Source organism: Pollachius pollachius (assembly GCF_949987615.1).
Source record: "Pollachius pollachius genome assembly, chromosome: 7".
NCBI lineage: Eukaryota > Metazoa > Chordata > Actinopteri > Gadiformes > Gadidae > Pollachius > Pollachius pollachius.
The window spans coordinates 10,034,687-10,052,326 of record NC_136940.1 but is presented as its reverse complement, the minus strand read 5'-3'; the positions used below and the strand labels follow the sequence as shown (position 1 = coordinate 10,052,326).

General features: G+C 45.7%; 2 protein-coding genes across 3 annotated transcripts in view; one reads left to right on the top strand and one right to left on the bottom strand.

Moving 5' to 3' along the window:
* The window catches only part of ralgps2 (Ral GEF with PH domain and SH3 binding motif 2), a 67,954-nt gene that overhangs the window by 12,847 nt on the left and 37,467 nt on the right, over positions 1–17,640 (bottom strand). The window lies entirely within an intron of this gene.
* angptl1a (angiopoietin-like 1a) lies at positions 46–16,817 on the top strand. The gene is made up of 6 exons (XM_079740608.1): positions 46–170; positions 9,325–9,575; positions 9,706–10,326; positions 14,279–14,472; positions 15,290–15,560; positions 15,834–16,817. Exons 2-6 carry the CDS (start codon positions 9,428–9,430, stop codon positions 16,019–16,021), a joined length of 1,422 nt encoding a protein of 473 aa, XP_079596734.1. The 5' UTR covers positions 46–170; positions 9,325–9,427; the 3' UTR covers positions 16,022–16,817.

The following is a 17,640-nucleotide window of genomic DNA, read 5'->3' as shown; positions in this document are numbered from 1 at the left end:
CTCCCTCGGACCGAAGACAGCCCAGTGGGAAGGAAAGCCGACTGAGCGACTGAGAAGGACAGAGCGATGAATCCCGAGTTCTATGACTTCGTGCACCTTCAATTCAAAACACACAAGTGATACTCTTTTACTGCAAGGAAACACACGTCAGCCCTCTGGAAGGCAACAAGGTAAGCATTGGCATGCTCCAGAGGTATTTTCATTGTCTGCTTTGAGTTTGGTCTTGGTATGTAGGAGTCGGAAAGGACAAAGGGGGGTGTGTGTGTGTGTGTGTGTGTGTGCGTGTGTGCTCCAGCAGCTGTGATTGCTCCAAAGGGTAAGCACGTTTTGTCACTTCAGACCGGCTGCAGACAGCAACATTAAGCTTATACATCTATTTTTAACAAACTTGCTGGTTGGATAATAAGTCCTAATATAGCACAATATGAATAATTGAAATTTGAAGTCAAGGTTTTGACTGTGAGACAAGTAATCGTGTGCTATGAAGAAAGTTGAAAAAAAGTGCATGAAGGCAGTAGCCTGCTGATGTATAGGGTCATTTTGTTCCACTTTGTTCTGACCAAGTGCTGATGTTCAATATTCCACAAAAAAAAATAAAAAAGGTAGGATAACGTTGAAAAAAACAAGAAAAAAACACAAGTTGAAAGTGACCGAGAGGAACAACAATGAACAGCACGGCAACATCAGAGCGTCCTGGGGACGAGCTGGAGAGAGCCCAGGGAGATCAGACGGAGAGACGGCCCAAACGGAGCTAGCCTTGTTTATTTTCCAAGAGCTTTGGGTTTCTCAACGCGCCCTCCTGTGTCTGGACACTGAGGAGGAGATGGAGGTGACCTGGCCCGGTGGAACTATGACGCTACATCAATAACAGGAGCTTAATGGGGTGATGACACTCCTGGCAGGACACGGTGCTCCTGGTAATGCAGGCGGGGTCAGCCCGGCTTCGTGCCGACTAAAAACAACACATGTGCCCACCGACACACAAACGCACATAAATCTGCATGTCGTGCACGCAGCGTTCCATGCATCCCCCCCGTAAAAAAACAAGCCACTTTTCGTTCTTGTCCAGGGCTTATCAATAGTGGCTCAGGGGTAGCCAGGCCAGGAAATAAAAGGGCCATTCATAGGGTGCTGGTTAAACTAAAAATCAAACCTGGTCATTGTACTCCAACCACATCCTCCTATAGCAGAACACACAACCCCACCCCGCCCAGGGGTATTGCACCAGCAACCCCTGCCGGGCCAAGTGGTGTGCTGATGGTGCACACTTAAGACACACACTCTGGGATTGACGGTGAACCATTAGGTTCAAGTGGCCCTACAGTAGTAGCTGCTCTGCTTGGGAAGCGGGGCCGGGCGAACCGCTCCATCTCCCGTGAGTGAGCACATCTGCGGACGTCGTTGAAGGAAAAATGGACAGAGCATAAAAACAGACCCTGATACACAGACACGCTAACTTAAATCTCTCTCTGTCTTTTTCTCTCTCTCTCCCTTATTCACACACACACACACACACACACACACACACACACACACACACACACACACACACACACACACACACACACACACACACACACACACACACACACTTAAAAAGGCTAAACTTGAGGAAATTAGACAAAATTAGAGAGCAATAAAAGGCTGAGAGAATGTATTGCAGCAATTATGCCATTTCCATGGAGCTAAATTGTTATTTAAATACCCTCATAACTCATCCCAGACAATAAGGTGGAGCCGCTTTCGGAGAGCCTTTTGCGGAACATTCAGTGCTAGAATAGCGTCGCCCTGAGCTTCACCTGAAACTTGCACGTGTGGAAGGAAAGTTTTGGACGGAAGATTTAAAGCTTCATTACCCTCCGTTCATACACGAATCCAGCACTAGTCACCATTTACGTCATGAATTACAACCAAAACCCCTACTTGCTGTTGAACTTTATTGAACAGCTTTGATGCTGATCCAGTTATTTGCCGTTAACAGCACTGACTGCCAATTACTTAAAAGAAAAGGCCATGCAGTGCTCAACTATTAACTAAAGAGAGCCTGGACACAGAGGATTGGAGGTCTGATGTGTGTCACTAATTGCAGTAGTTCAAAATCCAATTCTTAACCATCCGATGGAAGCCGGCACGCCATGGTCCACAGACTTGTCATGTGTGACATTATCACAGAGGCCCTGTTTACAGCAGGGGTTGGAGTCCCTCTTCAAAATCACAAATTTAAAACCATTGTGAGGTCGCGACGCAATGGGGGTTTCCTCTGTAGCATATGCTGCGCTCAATCTAGATTGACGAGAGATACGAGTCTAGACAGAATATCTCAAGAAAGCGTGGTCAAGTTACGCGCTTAGCTTATACATTGTCGGTCGTCAGCCAATGAAAAACAAAAAGGGGGAGTGGCTAGGAACCTCAAACTTTAATGTGCTAGTGCAAATCAAGCAGAGATTTCTGGTAGACTGCACTGATGTCTAAACAGGCTGAGAGGATTGTGATCGCGTTGTTCCATTTGTGTAAACACATTTGTATTTTGATCTGGAGTGTCTAGATTCAAAAAGGGTTGACGAATGTAGATATTAATCTTGCGTAAACAGGGGCTGAGACAATATGAAATACCAGCAGCTCTGCAAGGCAAAACTAATCCACTGATGATGAATGCCTTCAGAGACGCACAAATATAATTTGAATTTGGAATTTAATTTGAAGTTTCCATCACACCAAAACACGAACAGGCATACAAGATAAACATTGACAGGCCTATACAGCCAAACCATGTCAGAGAGTAGTTTTCCATTGTTTTTGATGGTTTATTTTTATGATTCATGTGTTAGCACTGATGGAAGAACTCAGCATTTAATGAAGCTTGCTGTCTGAAAGAATGAGACGATAAACAGCAGAAAACTGTAATGACTAAGGGGAAAGAAACTGGGAGGAAGTAGAAATCCTCTTGTTTACAGCAATACTGAGGCTCAATTAGAGTCTCCACTAATGAGAGTGTGGACACAGCCGAATGGACAGGTCAGCTGCAGGGTCAACACCACATTAGACCATTGGGAGGGGGCGGGGGGGGAGCAGACAAACTGAAATAAATTATGAGCGCTTCCCTCCCTGGGCTAATATCAAGCATCTGTATCAGTGATAAATGTTTCAGTAAAAAGGTGAGCCTGGGTTACAAAAACATGCTTGAGCAAGGGCAGCTGCCTGTTCCACAGTTCATCTTGAACCTTGATATTGCACTTTGCACACTGAAAATAAACACATGGGGCTCCTGTTCATCGATTTCCCGGACGTCTTTGCCCAGTTAAATGGATTAAAGAAAAAACAATGAAGCAGTAAATTGGGCGAATACTTCTTCAGTTGCTTTTGATGGATTTTGTTTTTTCAATGTCAAAATTGCCAGCATGCTCAACACAAACCCAAATTCCTATCCACACATTTTACTTCAAAAGTGCCTCTTTGTTTGAGGTGGTAGTAGCGTGCGCACCATGCAGGTTGTGTTCAGGGTTGAGGGGTGTTCTTTACAGCCTTGAATGATAGTACTGCAGTGTGTGTGAGAGAGCTCTACAGTTGTGCTAACGGAGAGCGGTGAGAGAGAGATGAGGGCCCTTATCTGAAGTGTGTCTGACAGGGCAATAAAGAGGGCCCTTGTGTGAACTATTTCCGGTGTGAGTGCAGTGAACTGAATAATGGCGACGTGTAACTTGCCCTGTTTTTTTAATGTGTGGATAGGTGTAACGTGTGTCTGTGGGGCTCTCCTGCGCAGTGCGCATGGCTGCATCCTCCCGTATCCAAACAGAGAAAAATGGCCTACCTACGTTTCACAAAGGCCAATTGATTGCCGAAATATGGGTCAGCAAGACTGGAGTGGGGCTACGTTCTTATCCCCCACACTCTTAGCAACCCCCACACACTCTTAGCAACCCCCCCACAAGCAGACCTCCGACCTGCCCATCAGCCCACATGTTTAGAGTTTCACTGCTCCGGGACCAAAACAGATGGGGGGTCAGGGGCCCCTAGGGCCCAAGGGTTTGGGGGGGTTCCGTGCTGGGCATTTCACAGCCCAGAAGAGCATAATTCAGTAGCTTGGTACGCAAAAGGGACTCAGGAACCCCTTTAGGGTTCTATGATTTATGTCATCTGTCTGGGTATGAGCCAAGCCCAGGCCAGGGTTTCCTGAATGCTAACCACCTACTACAGGAAATCGTTCTTCCTTTCTTTTCGCTCTTGGTGGTTGTGTAGTTCTGAACAAAGGATCCAGTCCAAATAACAGATGTAGTAAGTTGTTCTTTCTTGTCTTCTTTTATTATCTGCAGATTCACCTGCATCTCACTCAGTTTAGGGTGGGGGTAAATATGGGTAAATATTACACAATGGTGAACGTCACAAACATAATGGTTTGTCCTGTTCAAAATTTGATGGACAAGTTTCTGACTTCTTTTTTTATTACATTGCCTCTCTGTCAACAGTGTCAACAGAAATCCCCATTTTGTAAGAAAAGTACACCCACGTCCGAGCGGTCGTGAATCTCAGCACCGCTTGCAGAGAGGGTCGTGGTTTGGCTTGCACGGGGCTACATGGATTGTAGATGAACGTTTTTTAAGCAAACAGGGGAAAGAAGCCGTCCAGCTGTGTTGACATGTAAACAGAGCACAGCAATTTACTGTTGCAGACAGCATTTCCCCATTGTCCTTCCTTCGTTTCTCTCAACTCCTTCTGGACGTGTTGTGCATTTCGGGGCACGTTGGAAAGGCTGTGGGAAAGTCTGAGGGCCAGATGGAGGTCCTGGAAGCCGGATTGGAGGCAAAAAAATACGCTGGCTATAACTTCTTAAATATATTTAAGCCAAAGCTCTTGTCCCCGCAAGACGAGCCGTCCGGCCCATACATCAGAAGCTGCGAATAATCACCTGGAAAATAGTCTGGCTATGAAGAACAGGGGCTCAAGACATTTTTAGAAATATGTCGGACGATGGCTTTAACTGTTGTGTAACGTCTATGAGATGGTTGATTAAATATAAATTACATCTCGATTTAGAGCAATGCAGTTAAAAAAAAAGGATTCATTGTTTACCTAAACACTGATTATGTTGTTAGGCAGTCAAGCCCATTTGCACTGTGTTTATCCACTAATCTAAACAGCAGCATTGTTCTGCCCTAACGAGCTCTCAGGTTATGGCCCCACTCGCAGCTGCTGATAATAGCTATTATTACCAGCTGCTACACATCTACAATGTAAGTGACCATTATATTAACCAAAGAGTTACCAAGCAACAACAACAACAACAACATAAGCAAAGTTGGGGGAACTGGGGGAAGATGGAGAATGACAGTAAGGGTTTGTGCGAGTGAACTCAGAGCCAAGTCATTGGCAATGCGAATACACAGCCCTGTGTGTGTTTGCATGCGTGCGTGTGCGCCTTTGCATGAGCAAGTGCGTGAATGTGATTTTGACTGCGCTGTGCCGCTACAGTACTTGTTCCTCTACGTTATACCTGAAATTCACTTACTCCTGAGCAAGCGGTTGTTCTCCATTCGGGTCAAGAGCAGAGTCACATCTCCCCACTGTACGAGCTCTCCCCCAGCGCACGGGGAGAGGAGAGCAGCCTCTGAATCAAACCGGGAGTCGGGAGGACCGGGACAAAAGGTAGATAGAGCTGGATTGTGGGACTGTGTAGATCTGCTGCGAGTCGATGCAGCATCTGTTCTGGGCTAGACAAGACCCTTGACAGAGCCTGGCCCCACCAACATTGCATTCATTATTTGAATTAAGAGCGGAAAATAGTGTTTGCCGTTCTGCAGGCTTTTCCCCCTAGGTTATTTGTGCGTCATCTGTTGGTGGGAATGAGACACATCCTCCCGCCAGACCCAATGCTCCAGGCAACTGGGGATGGTGCAAAATAGCAGGACAGGGGGGGAAATATATACGAGGAGCAGGGTGGTGGCTTGAAGAAACAGGAAGACAGGGGAAGGAGGGTCTAAAAAGGAGCTACGTGTTACCAGACGTAATATGAAAAAATAATGCATAGAAAAACTGACACGACTGTCAGAGGTAGAGCTCAGAAAAGCCCAGTAAAGAATGATAAAGTTTTTGGACCTGGTCCAACTATGGGAGAGGCAATGATCTCATTCCCAGAACACCAAGCCAGGGAAGGTTTATAAGGCCCTGTCCCACTTTCTCGCTCTAAAACTCTCTCTTCATCCATCCTTCAATCCATTCGGGATGCCTTATACCTGTTTCTCGGGGAGATATATGCTTTGATTCCACTGTTTGGCCCACAAATCTTTCATGCTCGGTCTACTCTGTGGTCCGCATGTCCTGTTGACGGGGCCAAGTGCTGTTGTTGTGAACTCAATTGATCCGACAGAAGCTTAATCGTCAGGCTCTGATGCTAACAGGAAGTGGCAGTGTTGCACGGCCCCGGCAAGGTTCCTTCCACGCCAGATACTGCCGGACATTGCAGAGGCACGCGCGAGTGCACGCTTCTCCAAGTGCACAAGTGTCAAAGGGGAAAGATAGAGAGACCCGGTCCCTGCTCGAAAGATATCAGATCAAACCAGTTCTTCTTTGAAAGCGCATTCTCCAAGACCACTGTAATGCCTCTCATGGGTTGTGGATGAAAGTGAGAGATGGGCCAAGGACTTAGGCTTGAAAGGAAAATCATTGCCAAAGTATAGCCATAACCAGACGGGTAGACAGGGGAGAAATAGACATAGTCATACACAAAGAAACTGATGTGTAAAAGAGATGGAAGATATTGGTAATGGAGGTTGAGTGGCAGTAGGTAGAGCAGACAAGGCTGACTGCTGAGTGAGTTGGCCACTTCTGAACCCCAGATTTGTGATGGAGTGGCTCTCAGAGGGAGACTAGAGGTGCTTATGGGGTTTCTACAGTGGAATCACAGCTATGATGGTTAGGAACCTTCCCAGAACTTAGGCTGCACGGTGGGGAAGGCTTTAGCTTCTGCTTAATCCATTAGCATAAGCTCTCTGAGGTCAGAGAGGATACACTACCTAGTTACACTGTCAGGGATGTGTACTGGTGGAAAAATACACGCGTGCGTCTCTCTTTCTTTCTCTCACACACACACACACACACACACACACACACACAGATGAAAAATGTCTTGGGGCCTCCATGTGTACAGCTATTCAATCATACCTTTTGACGTACAGACCTAGACAAACACACACACAGCAGATCTGTGTATTTTTCCAGTATTGAGTCTAGTGACAGGAGTGGCAATATTCCTGAGGAACCACAATGTTGTCATATGAATAGGCCCCAGTCTGAGGGAGGGCTAATGATGGCGTGATGTTAAGAGACTTCCACACTGCACTGTCCATGGAAAGGCTGTGTGTGTGTGTGTGTCTGTCTGTCTGTCTGTGTCTGTCTGTCTGTGTCTGTCTGTCTGTGTGTGTCTGTGTGTGTGTGTGTCTGTCTGTCTGTGTGTGTGTCGGTGTGTGTGTGTGTGTGTGGGTGTGTGTCTGTGTGTGTGGGTGTGTGTGGGTGTGTGTCTGTGTGTGTGGGTGTGTGTCTGTGTGTGTCTGTCTGTGGGTGTGTGTGTGTGTGTCTGTCTGTGGGTGTGTGTGGGTGTGTGTGTGTGTGTGGGTGTGTGTGTGTGTCTGTCTGTGGGTGTGTGTGGGTGTGTGTCTGTCTGTCTCGATGTGTGTGGGTGTGTGTGTGTGTCTGTCTGTCTCTGTGTGTGTGGGTGTGTGTGTGTGTGTCTGTCTCGGTGTGTGTGGGTGTGTGTGTGTGTCTGTCTCGGTGTGTGTGGGTCTGTCTCGGTGTGTGTGTGTGTCTGTCTCGGTGTGTGTGTGTGTCTGTCTCGGTGTGGGTGGGTCTGTCTCGGTGTGTGTGGGTGTGTCTTGATGTGTGTGTGTCTGTCTCGGTGTGTGTGTGTCTGTCTCGGTATGTGTGTGTCTGTCTCGGTGTGTGTGTGTCTGTCTGTCTGTCTGTCTGTCTTGGTGTGTGTGTGTGTGTGTGTGTCTGTCTGTCTGGGTGTGTGTGTGTGTGTCTGTCTGTCTGTCTGGGTGTGTGTGTGTGTGTGTCTGTCTGTCTGTCTGTCTGTCTGTCTGGGTGTGTGTGTGTGTCTGTCTGGGTGTGTGTGTGTCTGTCTGTCTGTCTGTCTCAGTGTGTGTGTGTGTCTGTCTGTCTGTCTCGGTGTGTGTGTGTGTGTGTGTGTCTGTCTGTCTGTCTCGGTGTGTGTGTGTGTGTGTCTGTCTGTCTCGGTGTGTGTCTGTCTGTCTGTCTCGGTGTGTGTGTGTGTGTGTGTCTGTCTGTCTGTCTGTCTCGGTGTGTGTGTGTGTGTGTGTCTGTCTGTCTGACTCGGTGTGTGTGTGTGTCTGTCTGTCTGTCTCGGTGTGTCTGTCTGTCTGTCTGTCTGTCTGTCTGTCTGTCTGTCTGTCTGTCTGTCTGTCTGTGTAAGCTGGTTTTGGCGGTGATCAGACCGAACATTGTGGGCAGCAGGGGAACTTAGTCGGTCCTTTAATTTGAATGTTTTGGCCACAATTCATCCATTCGAGTAAGAAAACACATTATTTATTCTGTTGGGTCTGTGTGCGTTTTCACATATAATGTTCAACCTTTCTTTAGTCCACCATATTACACCTCTGCTGTTTGCGGGTCATGGTGGAGTCATGCTGCATAGTAGATGATATGTTTAGTAAACCTGCCTGACAGGAGTACCTGCAGCCGTTAACCCATGAGGCGTTGGGATGGAAGTGGAAAGTTAGCGAGACCAGCTGTAGGGGCGGTCAGGGATGTCTTTCTACTCCCATCACTTCAATAAAAGAAGAGCACTTCACTTTCACGACATGATGGAGGAATCAATCCAAATTTAACAAAATAAATAGAGGAGGATGGCCTTAGAGCCGGCAAGGAATTGTTTTCATTTCTAAGACGCATACCAAAGATAAAGCGATGCCAGAAGCCCTGGATGGAGAGCGCTAGTAGGAGTGTAGTGCTCAATGGAGTCAAAAAGCAGACGAAACATTGCTGGTGGACCAGAAATAACTATTTCCTTCCCACTGTTCCGCATACACGACTTTCAACAGTTTTCAGACAGTCTAATTCAAACAAGCTAAATGGGCTACGAGTAGCTTACTGTCCCTATTCCAAACAATGCCGTCAACAGTGCATTTGTGTATTCAATCCATGATCATTTAAATTATATTGCACAACAAGTTAATTGTTACCTTTGTGGATATATATACACACAGACACACACACACACTTACAAATTAGTATGTCTGCTCAGTGTAAAATCTTTGTGACCAATTCAAATTCAAACAAAGCAAATTGTTTGTGTGGTCTGTGGTGTGCATACAGGGAGGTCCAGAGGAAACCACATCAACCTTTTCCATCCATTCGTCTGTCCATTCATTCCCCCCATCATCAGTCAAGCCAGCTAGCAGAGTTTGTACCAGCAGCCATGCAGGTGATGTGGAGCCTCTATGCCCTGCTATGCCTCTGCCTCTGGGGGCAGTGCTCTTGCCTTGGCCGCAGGACCAAGCGCGCCGCAGAGGACGATGCCAAAAAGTGTTCCTACACCTTCATGGTGCCTGAGCAGAAGATTACAGGTCAGACTACTAGCCACCTTTTCTTTAACTTTCAATGAATAGTCTGTAGCTTAAAAAGGCTTGATTGCTTCAAAATGATGATCCATGTCAATGCTAATAGTTCTAACCTATGAACCAATACTTCACCCAGGCCCCATCTGTGCCAGCGCCACGGGCCCAGAAATGGACAAAGAGAGGGTGACCCGCATGGATATGTCGGACGTGCGGGAGGTGCTGCACAAGCAGCGGAGCGAGATCGAGACCCTGCAGCTGGTGGTGGACGTGGACGGTAACCTGGTGAACGAGATGAAGCTGCTGCGGAAGGAGAGCAGGAACATGAACTCCAGGGTGACGCAGCTTTACATGCAGCTGCTGCATGAGATCATCCGGAAGAGGGATAACTCCTTGGAGCTGGCCCAGCTGGAAAACCGCGTCCTCAACGTGACCTCAGAGATGCTGCGCTTGGCCTCCAGGTACAAGGACCTGGAGGCCCGCTTCGCCACCATGGCGGGCGTGGTCAACAACCAGTCCCTGCTGATCACCGCCCTGGAGGAGCAGTGCCTCAGGACCCTTGGCCGCGGAGAGCTTCCCGCTTCACCGCCGCTGGTGCAGGTGGTGCCGGAGAACTTGCCCGTCAACAGTCGGGTCACCAACGAGATCCACAGGCACACCAACAACCGGGCTTTTCCTCGGGGGTCACGTATGGAGGCCCCGACCGCCAGCCCGTATGGGATCGACCCACCGCCTCCACAGGGGACACTCAGCTCGGATGGTATGTATATGTAAACGCAAGGTGGATGGGGGTGTCAAGATTCAGGGCGAACTTGACAAAAGATCCCAATTTGCAGTTGTATGTAAACTGGAATATATAGACCATTGACCTAAATGACTGCAATCACAAATTACATTTATTGTTTGGCCTGGTAACATTTTACACCAGTTGTCATGCCAAGAAAGCAGTGAACTCATACGTTACTCTGACTCCCTAATAGACAGCTGTACTGGCTGCACTTCAATGAACATATGGAGTGAGTTGGTGCAATGCAATTTGCAATTGGCTGTGGAATCCTTTTCTTATGTATGCGTTATGTATTTTTGAGGGGGATCTAAGGACGAGCTATAAATCGTTCTTGCTCAGAAAACAGGATTTCTTGGCAGGGCTATTTGTGCAGTAGGCAAAAATACTGGAAATAATCACCAGAATTAATAGATTTTTGTCCAAATTAGGATGGGATATCACCAGACGTGCAATTCATCTAAAGCAATCTGTGCTGTCTATTCAACTTTTTTTAAATAGACATTTAATTTTTGTTCAAACAAGCATTCAATGGGATTGCAATGATTGTCAGGTTTCCCTATTTGTTGTTCATTTTAGCTTTGTTCCTTGGCACGGAGGCACGGAGCATCAAGGCAGACTTTTGGCACATAGGTCCTGGTTGACATCACAGGCTCAATGTTTTTATTAATTCTATGCTATAAACTACCAGAATATGAATGCTGAAAAGAATACACTGAGGATAACACCCAGACAAAATCAATAGCTCACTGATAAGCTCCTCTAAGTTGACAGAGCCTCAAGACTCTGAGGCAGACTGGCTCAACCGGTCATGAACCCAGGACAACTTTCAATTAGACACCCGAGTCAGACGTTTTCCTGCACAAAGGCCATGTTAAACAATGTAGTGTTGCTCAAATAGAAAACGTCAAAGTCATTCTCGTATGACCGCAGATTATTCCACGGAAGGTTGGGTCCGTTACAGCAACAGATGGCTGAGAGGATTAGGTCACTCACACTCACCGAGTCAGCCATATGCTCCTAATGGTAATTTACATGTCATAATAACCATCATTTAACAATTGCAATAATTTTCTATTGTACACAATTCCCATAATGTTTTAAAAAAAACATGTGGCTCCAAAAAATGTTACAATTATTTTAAGCTTGATTACTATCCCTACAAAAAAAATACACCGAACATTTAGCCCACAGTTCATTTAAGTGTCTCTCCTGACTAATAAACAAAAGAAGCAGCCACACCAGTGCCAGCTCCTGACCCACTGCAGCACTGTGTGATTGAACGCCAGTTGTAGAGAGCTTGGACCGCAGTGCTTAAACCTCCTTCAAGATACAGGGCCCTGACTTCCTGCACTCATTCCGACATAACTACCCCTGAACTCGAAACGCTTTTAACGCGGCACAGGCCCGCTGAGATACCATCCATGATGGAAAATAGCGCCGGAGGAGAGGGACTGAAGGAAAAAGAAGAAGAGTGAAGTTAGAGGAGGGAAAATGGCTGGGACTTCACTTAATGTGGACTCTGTACTAATGCGTATTTTTACCTTGGATGTATTATATAACTGTCCTCCCTACCACAGAGCTTTGACTTTTACTGCTGCTCTTTAGTCTTGCAAGGTCAGACGTGACTCTTCCACTTTGTTGCGAGATTACCTGTCTGTAAACCAGTTACACTAAATCTGTTTCTGGCTCAGTGATTAGTTTCACACTTTCACCCAGGCTTTTCTTACCCTTATTGTCCGTGGTTTAACCTCGAAGGGTAAAAATAAAAAAGTGAACATGTAACATAGAAGTTAAATGAAACAACCCATTAAGACATTGCTGCACAAAATGTATACTCGGCCAGCAGGATATGGTGGAAGATTGAGTAATCGAACCTGTCCAACCACATGGAAGTTGATGGTATGTCTCCATTAGTTTATATCATGAGACAGGCTGATCGCATTAACTACATTTGTAGGTATTGAAGGTGGATGTCTATCACAAGACCTAGATAAAAAGTGTACCAGATTCTTGAAGAATCTCATGTCTTGGCCAAGGGATGAGAAGCAAGCTCAAAACAGACTATTCCACTAGCAGCTTCTAACAATGGCTGCCGATCAAGCCTTTGTGCCACAGTATGCTAAAAAAATATTGCTACAACAGCAAATATCCAGCAACAATCACTGATTGAAATAGTCTGCAATCATTCATCATAAAACAGTCAAATATACCTCCTCAAAAAATACCTCCTCAATCTACGCTCGTTGTTGAAAAGCCGTGCATGTTCGTGTTCACTCTGCTGTTATTGGAAATATCCATTCATGACACCAGGTTACGATCATGGCCAGGGTTTTATGATTCAAACAAAGACAAACTCCCACAGAGTCAAGAGAAAAATCACTAGAAGCAGGGGATGGATCCGAGTGCCTGAGACGCTCACCTTATGGAAGTCATCCATCAGGGGGGCTTGGACAATGGGCAGGCAAACTCTGCCAGTCAATCACTTAAAATGATAAGAGCCCAGCTCAGTAGTTTCCTTTGCTAATATAACTCAATCACAATTACTTGGCACCGGTCCCTGGCCCTTTTCCCACCTCAAGTGTGGGAGACAAAGTAGGAATTCAAAACCCTGTGTCTAGGCTGTCTCGGTGATCGCCAAAGGTCCTTTCCTGTGTAGGACTTCTTCCTGTAAAGTACTCACTGCGAGAAACCACAGTTTGGTCTAACGGAGTCTTATCCAAACCACACCGGTGTACGCGTCTGCATTTATACTAACCTCAATCTCTGACCGCCATGTTTGGACAGTCTGGCATTACATGAATGGAAGTGTGGGAGGGCATTGACAAAGAGAGAGAGCGACGGGGGACCCCAGTACCCGGGATCAAATGCTGGTCCGATGGAGATATATTGTTACTACATAAATACGCGGCTTGTGTTAACAGGGTTTTTAGCTATCTGTAACGAGCTTAACAGTGGGTCCCTGTTTGTTCCCATACTGAGCTAAGGGAAATCATCTTCCCTGGTCCTGCGGACCCCGGAGGCCCCCCCGCACAATGCTTGTCTTCATCCTGGTTCAATACACATCATTCACACCAGGAAGAGAAGGGAAAACTTGGTGTTTTTGTGTCAGGCAGCTTCGGACCTGGATGCAGCACTAACTCTGTACTTTGTGTACAGGAAAAGAAAGTAGCAGAATCCATATTATTGCAAAAAAGGCGCATACTAATAATGTTTCCATTACTAATACAGACACTGTGGATTTCGTTTTTTCTTTTTTAGCGCTAAATCCCTCCAAAAACAAAAGCCTTTTTTATTATTTTATTCCCTCTGTTCACCGTCTGAGAATAGTGTTGATGACTTTAGCAGGACCACTGAAAGAGGAGACATATTATTCGGCTCTAGATTCTCTTATGAATATATAGCGACAGTGTCTCCCGTAGTCACCGTTAAGACATAACTACAGCGACATGTGGAAAGGAATTGGGATAGTTATTTTTTATGACTTTGACCAGGTCATGTTACTGTCAGTCCAGCACTGGCCTCTCTCTCTCACTCACCTTATTTATATTAAGAGGCAAAAGAAAGCTGAACATACTAGCATGCACATCTGTTTTAGATCTTTTCTTTGAATTGGATTCCCACATTTCCCAAACAACTTGCTAAAATGTCATTCACATGTGTTGTTGATCAAACATGATCAAAACAACCAAATGTGGCACCATCAAAATGAAGTCTAAAAATAACAACCATTTCTGTTGAAAAGAACCAGCAGACACGTTGTCATACCATCTAAATATAACTCAGCGCCTATATACTATCCATCGCGCGAACAGTGTCTATAAATCTAGAAGCACCCTTGACTTCGATACTTGTGATATCTAAGTGCGGCTTTAATTGCGATTCCCTTTTCTCTCTCCTGTCCCAAAACGCTACATCCTACCCCAAGGTCCTTACAAGGACTGCTTCCAGGTACGCCAGGCGGGCCACAGCATTAGTGGGATGTATCTGCTGAAGCTTGACGGCAGTGAACGCCTGGTCCAGGCCTGGTGCGAGCACGGCCTGGACAACGGGGGATGGACCGTGTTGCACCGGAGGAGAGACGGCTCCGTCAACTTCTTCAGAAACTGGGAGAATTACAAGGTGGGATGTTCACGCAAAGTTACACACACACACACACACACACACACACACACACACACACACACACACACACACACACACACACACACACACACACACACACACACACACACACACACACACACACACACCGCTTGACAGTTGTTGTGCTTAATGGGGAAATATAATAACCCACCCAGCCACTTCAAACGTGCTAGTGTTTCCACCATCATAATAACAACCTTCAGCGATGGAGCGCTGTGACTGGAGCTCTGCCCATCTCATTAGTATCTCGTTTTGAGGTGGCCAATAAAATACAAACTCTGTTAGTGCAGGAGGCTGGACAATAAATCTGATTTTAAAAACTCTACATTTTGTGGGACCTTGCGGGTTGACAAGGAAGCCGTGGTCTTTCCCACTCCTCCGTCCTTCTGTAGGAAACATCCCTCTTTTCTTCCTCCCTGTAGGTTTTTAACAACCAGGCAGATGTCACACAGGATCTAGCAGAATAGGCCAAAGGAAGACTGAGGAACACACATGTTTTGTTTGCAGAAGGATAAAATGGCTCGCGTGGCTCTTAAATGTATACATTACTCTCAAAATGTTCTTCTTGATTTTGAATAAAACCCCTAAGTACTATACGTGAGTCATGTATTAAAAGGTAGTTCTGAATAAACCACACTAGACGTATTTGTCGGGTAACAACAATTTATGTACAATTTGATATTTATGTGCATGTGTTAGATCATTATTTATGTCTACATGTGTGAACAGGGAAAGAAGTTGAAGGCTGGTTTTCAACCAAGTTCTTTTTACTGTGCACCTGTCCCCTTTGCAGAAAGGCTTCGGGAACATAGACAGCGAGCACTGGCTGGGTCTGGACAACATCTACCACCTGGGGAAACAGGGCGACTACAAGCTGCTGGTGGAGCTGGAGGACTGGACGGGCAAGAAGGTGTACGCCGAGTACAGCAGCTTCAGTCTGGAGTCTGAGAGCGAGGGCTACCGCCTGAGGCTGGGCGCCTATCAGGGCAACGCCGGGGACTCCCTCACCAGCAACAATGGCAAACAATTCACCACTTTGGATCGGGACAAAGACGCATTCTCAGGTAGGAAGGTGTGCCGTGCCGTTCGGAAGCCTTGATGGCAAACATTTCAACTCGGGTCAAGACATGTGTGATTTATTTATATGACCTTTGAGTTTCAAATGAGCTTTAGAGGCCTGTGATGTCAGGGATATCAGCCCCAAGTCTGATCTGACCAGATCTGATCCAGGATCAGAAACAAGTGGATCAGAAACCAGAGTGTACCGGCAGTAGTTGTGTGCTGCATCGGTCTCCTCTTTATTAACCCGTCACCTCTGTATCTCTTATTTCCTTTAGGTAACTGTGCCCACTTCCATAAGGGCGGGTGGTGGTACAACGCCTGTGGTCAAACCAATCTGAATGGGGTATGGTACAGCGGCGGTATTTACCGCAGCAAGCACCAAGATGGAATATTTTGGGCAGAGTACAACGGGGGGTCCTACTCGCTCAAGACTGTCCGCATGATGATCCGACCCATTGACTAAGTCTCAGGATGATGGCCCCTTTAATGCCTTTGACCTTTTTTTTACCAAGAATAGGAAGGCAAAAAGGCTGTACTTCGATGGCCGGACAATATTTACTCCCACACACACACAGTGCGGTGGCAAACTGTCCTTCGGGTGGTGCTCCAAGAGGTTGCCATCCATGGGACCTTCCAGTATTCCTCCCAGGTGTCATTTTGTACCCACTAATGTTAAAATGTAACGTGTATTTGGGGGTAGTAAGCAATAGTAAAAACAATATCAATTTAATTATTCTATTCTGTGTAGCCAGTTGAAATGTTATATTGGACAATCAAAAGAGACAGGCCTACACGTGCAGTCTGGTGCTTTAAATACTACTGGTCGGAGAGTTTGGATTTGTCCGTTGGGCTTTCCCACTATTACGACCAGGAAATGAACTCCTGGAACAATCTGCGTGTCAATTTTGTGGGTACAGCTGAGCTGGCTTAAGTATGTAAATATCTTTGGCTTTATTTTCATGAGGTAATTTAAGAGGTGCTCAGGCCTAATATTTCCATTGGTCTCCAAGTAACCGTTCCCTTCTGTTATTTATCAGTGTATTTATATTGAATATAGTCAATCCAATGCAACTTGTTTAAAAAAGGTGATGAGTGCGTTTAACAATCAACAACTTTAAGCGCCCAAGTAACTTACCAATAGGCATTAAATCACACACAAAATAATATGTGGTGTAGTCTACAGTTACATTTTACAAGGCTCGAATTGCTTCCTTCAAACTGGCTTCCAGTTTCGAACATCTCATCAACATGTTGTTGTATCTCATGCTCATCATGGAAGATGAACCTGCATATGAGCCCTGTTCTAATAAATGAGTCCTACAATACTTTTTTTGTTATTACTCTGGAATAACACTTTTTTAGCAATGCATTGACTAATCTATGCCATTCTCCTAAACCTGCATCCAAAAAACACAAGTGTTTGAATACTGCAAAAATAAGATTTTTGATATAATAATAAGAAGATCTTCACTAACAATCATTTATGACAAACGACAAGAACAGGGGATTAGCCTTCTGATTAAAAGAGCTTCAAGCTGACCAGGGATTGGAAGATATCACAAAACAGCTGTGAATGTCTATGTTTTGCTCTGGGGGATAGAGGGATGAAAACGGATGGCTGAAAGTCTGGGCAAAATATTTTATATCAAATAAAAAGACTAACATGTACTGCCAATAAAAAGTTAAAAGGCCAGAATGCTATTTTAAAACCCCAAAAAATGAACATTTCCAAAACCAGGTAGGCGCAGAGAGAAGTTAAAGATATGGACACACAATACAAAAAATGAAAACGAAAAAACAAATGAAACCAGGTGACCGTAACTACTAGCAACGGCAAGGTTTGGGGAAGAAAACAAGGTGTGAAGAAGAGTGGAGAAACATTCCTTCCACATAAAACCCTTGAGTTGCTCTTCCACTGAAACATATATCCTGAGATGAAGACTCCCCCCCCCCACCCCCATATCCTCTCCCTCCGAGGGGCTGTAAGTCAGCAGAGAGACAGAGAGAAAGACGAAGACAGAGAGAGAGAGACAGAGACAGAGAGAGAGAGAGAGACACACAGAGGGACCTCAGCAAAGCACA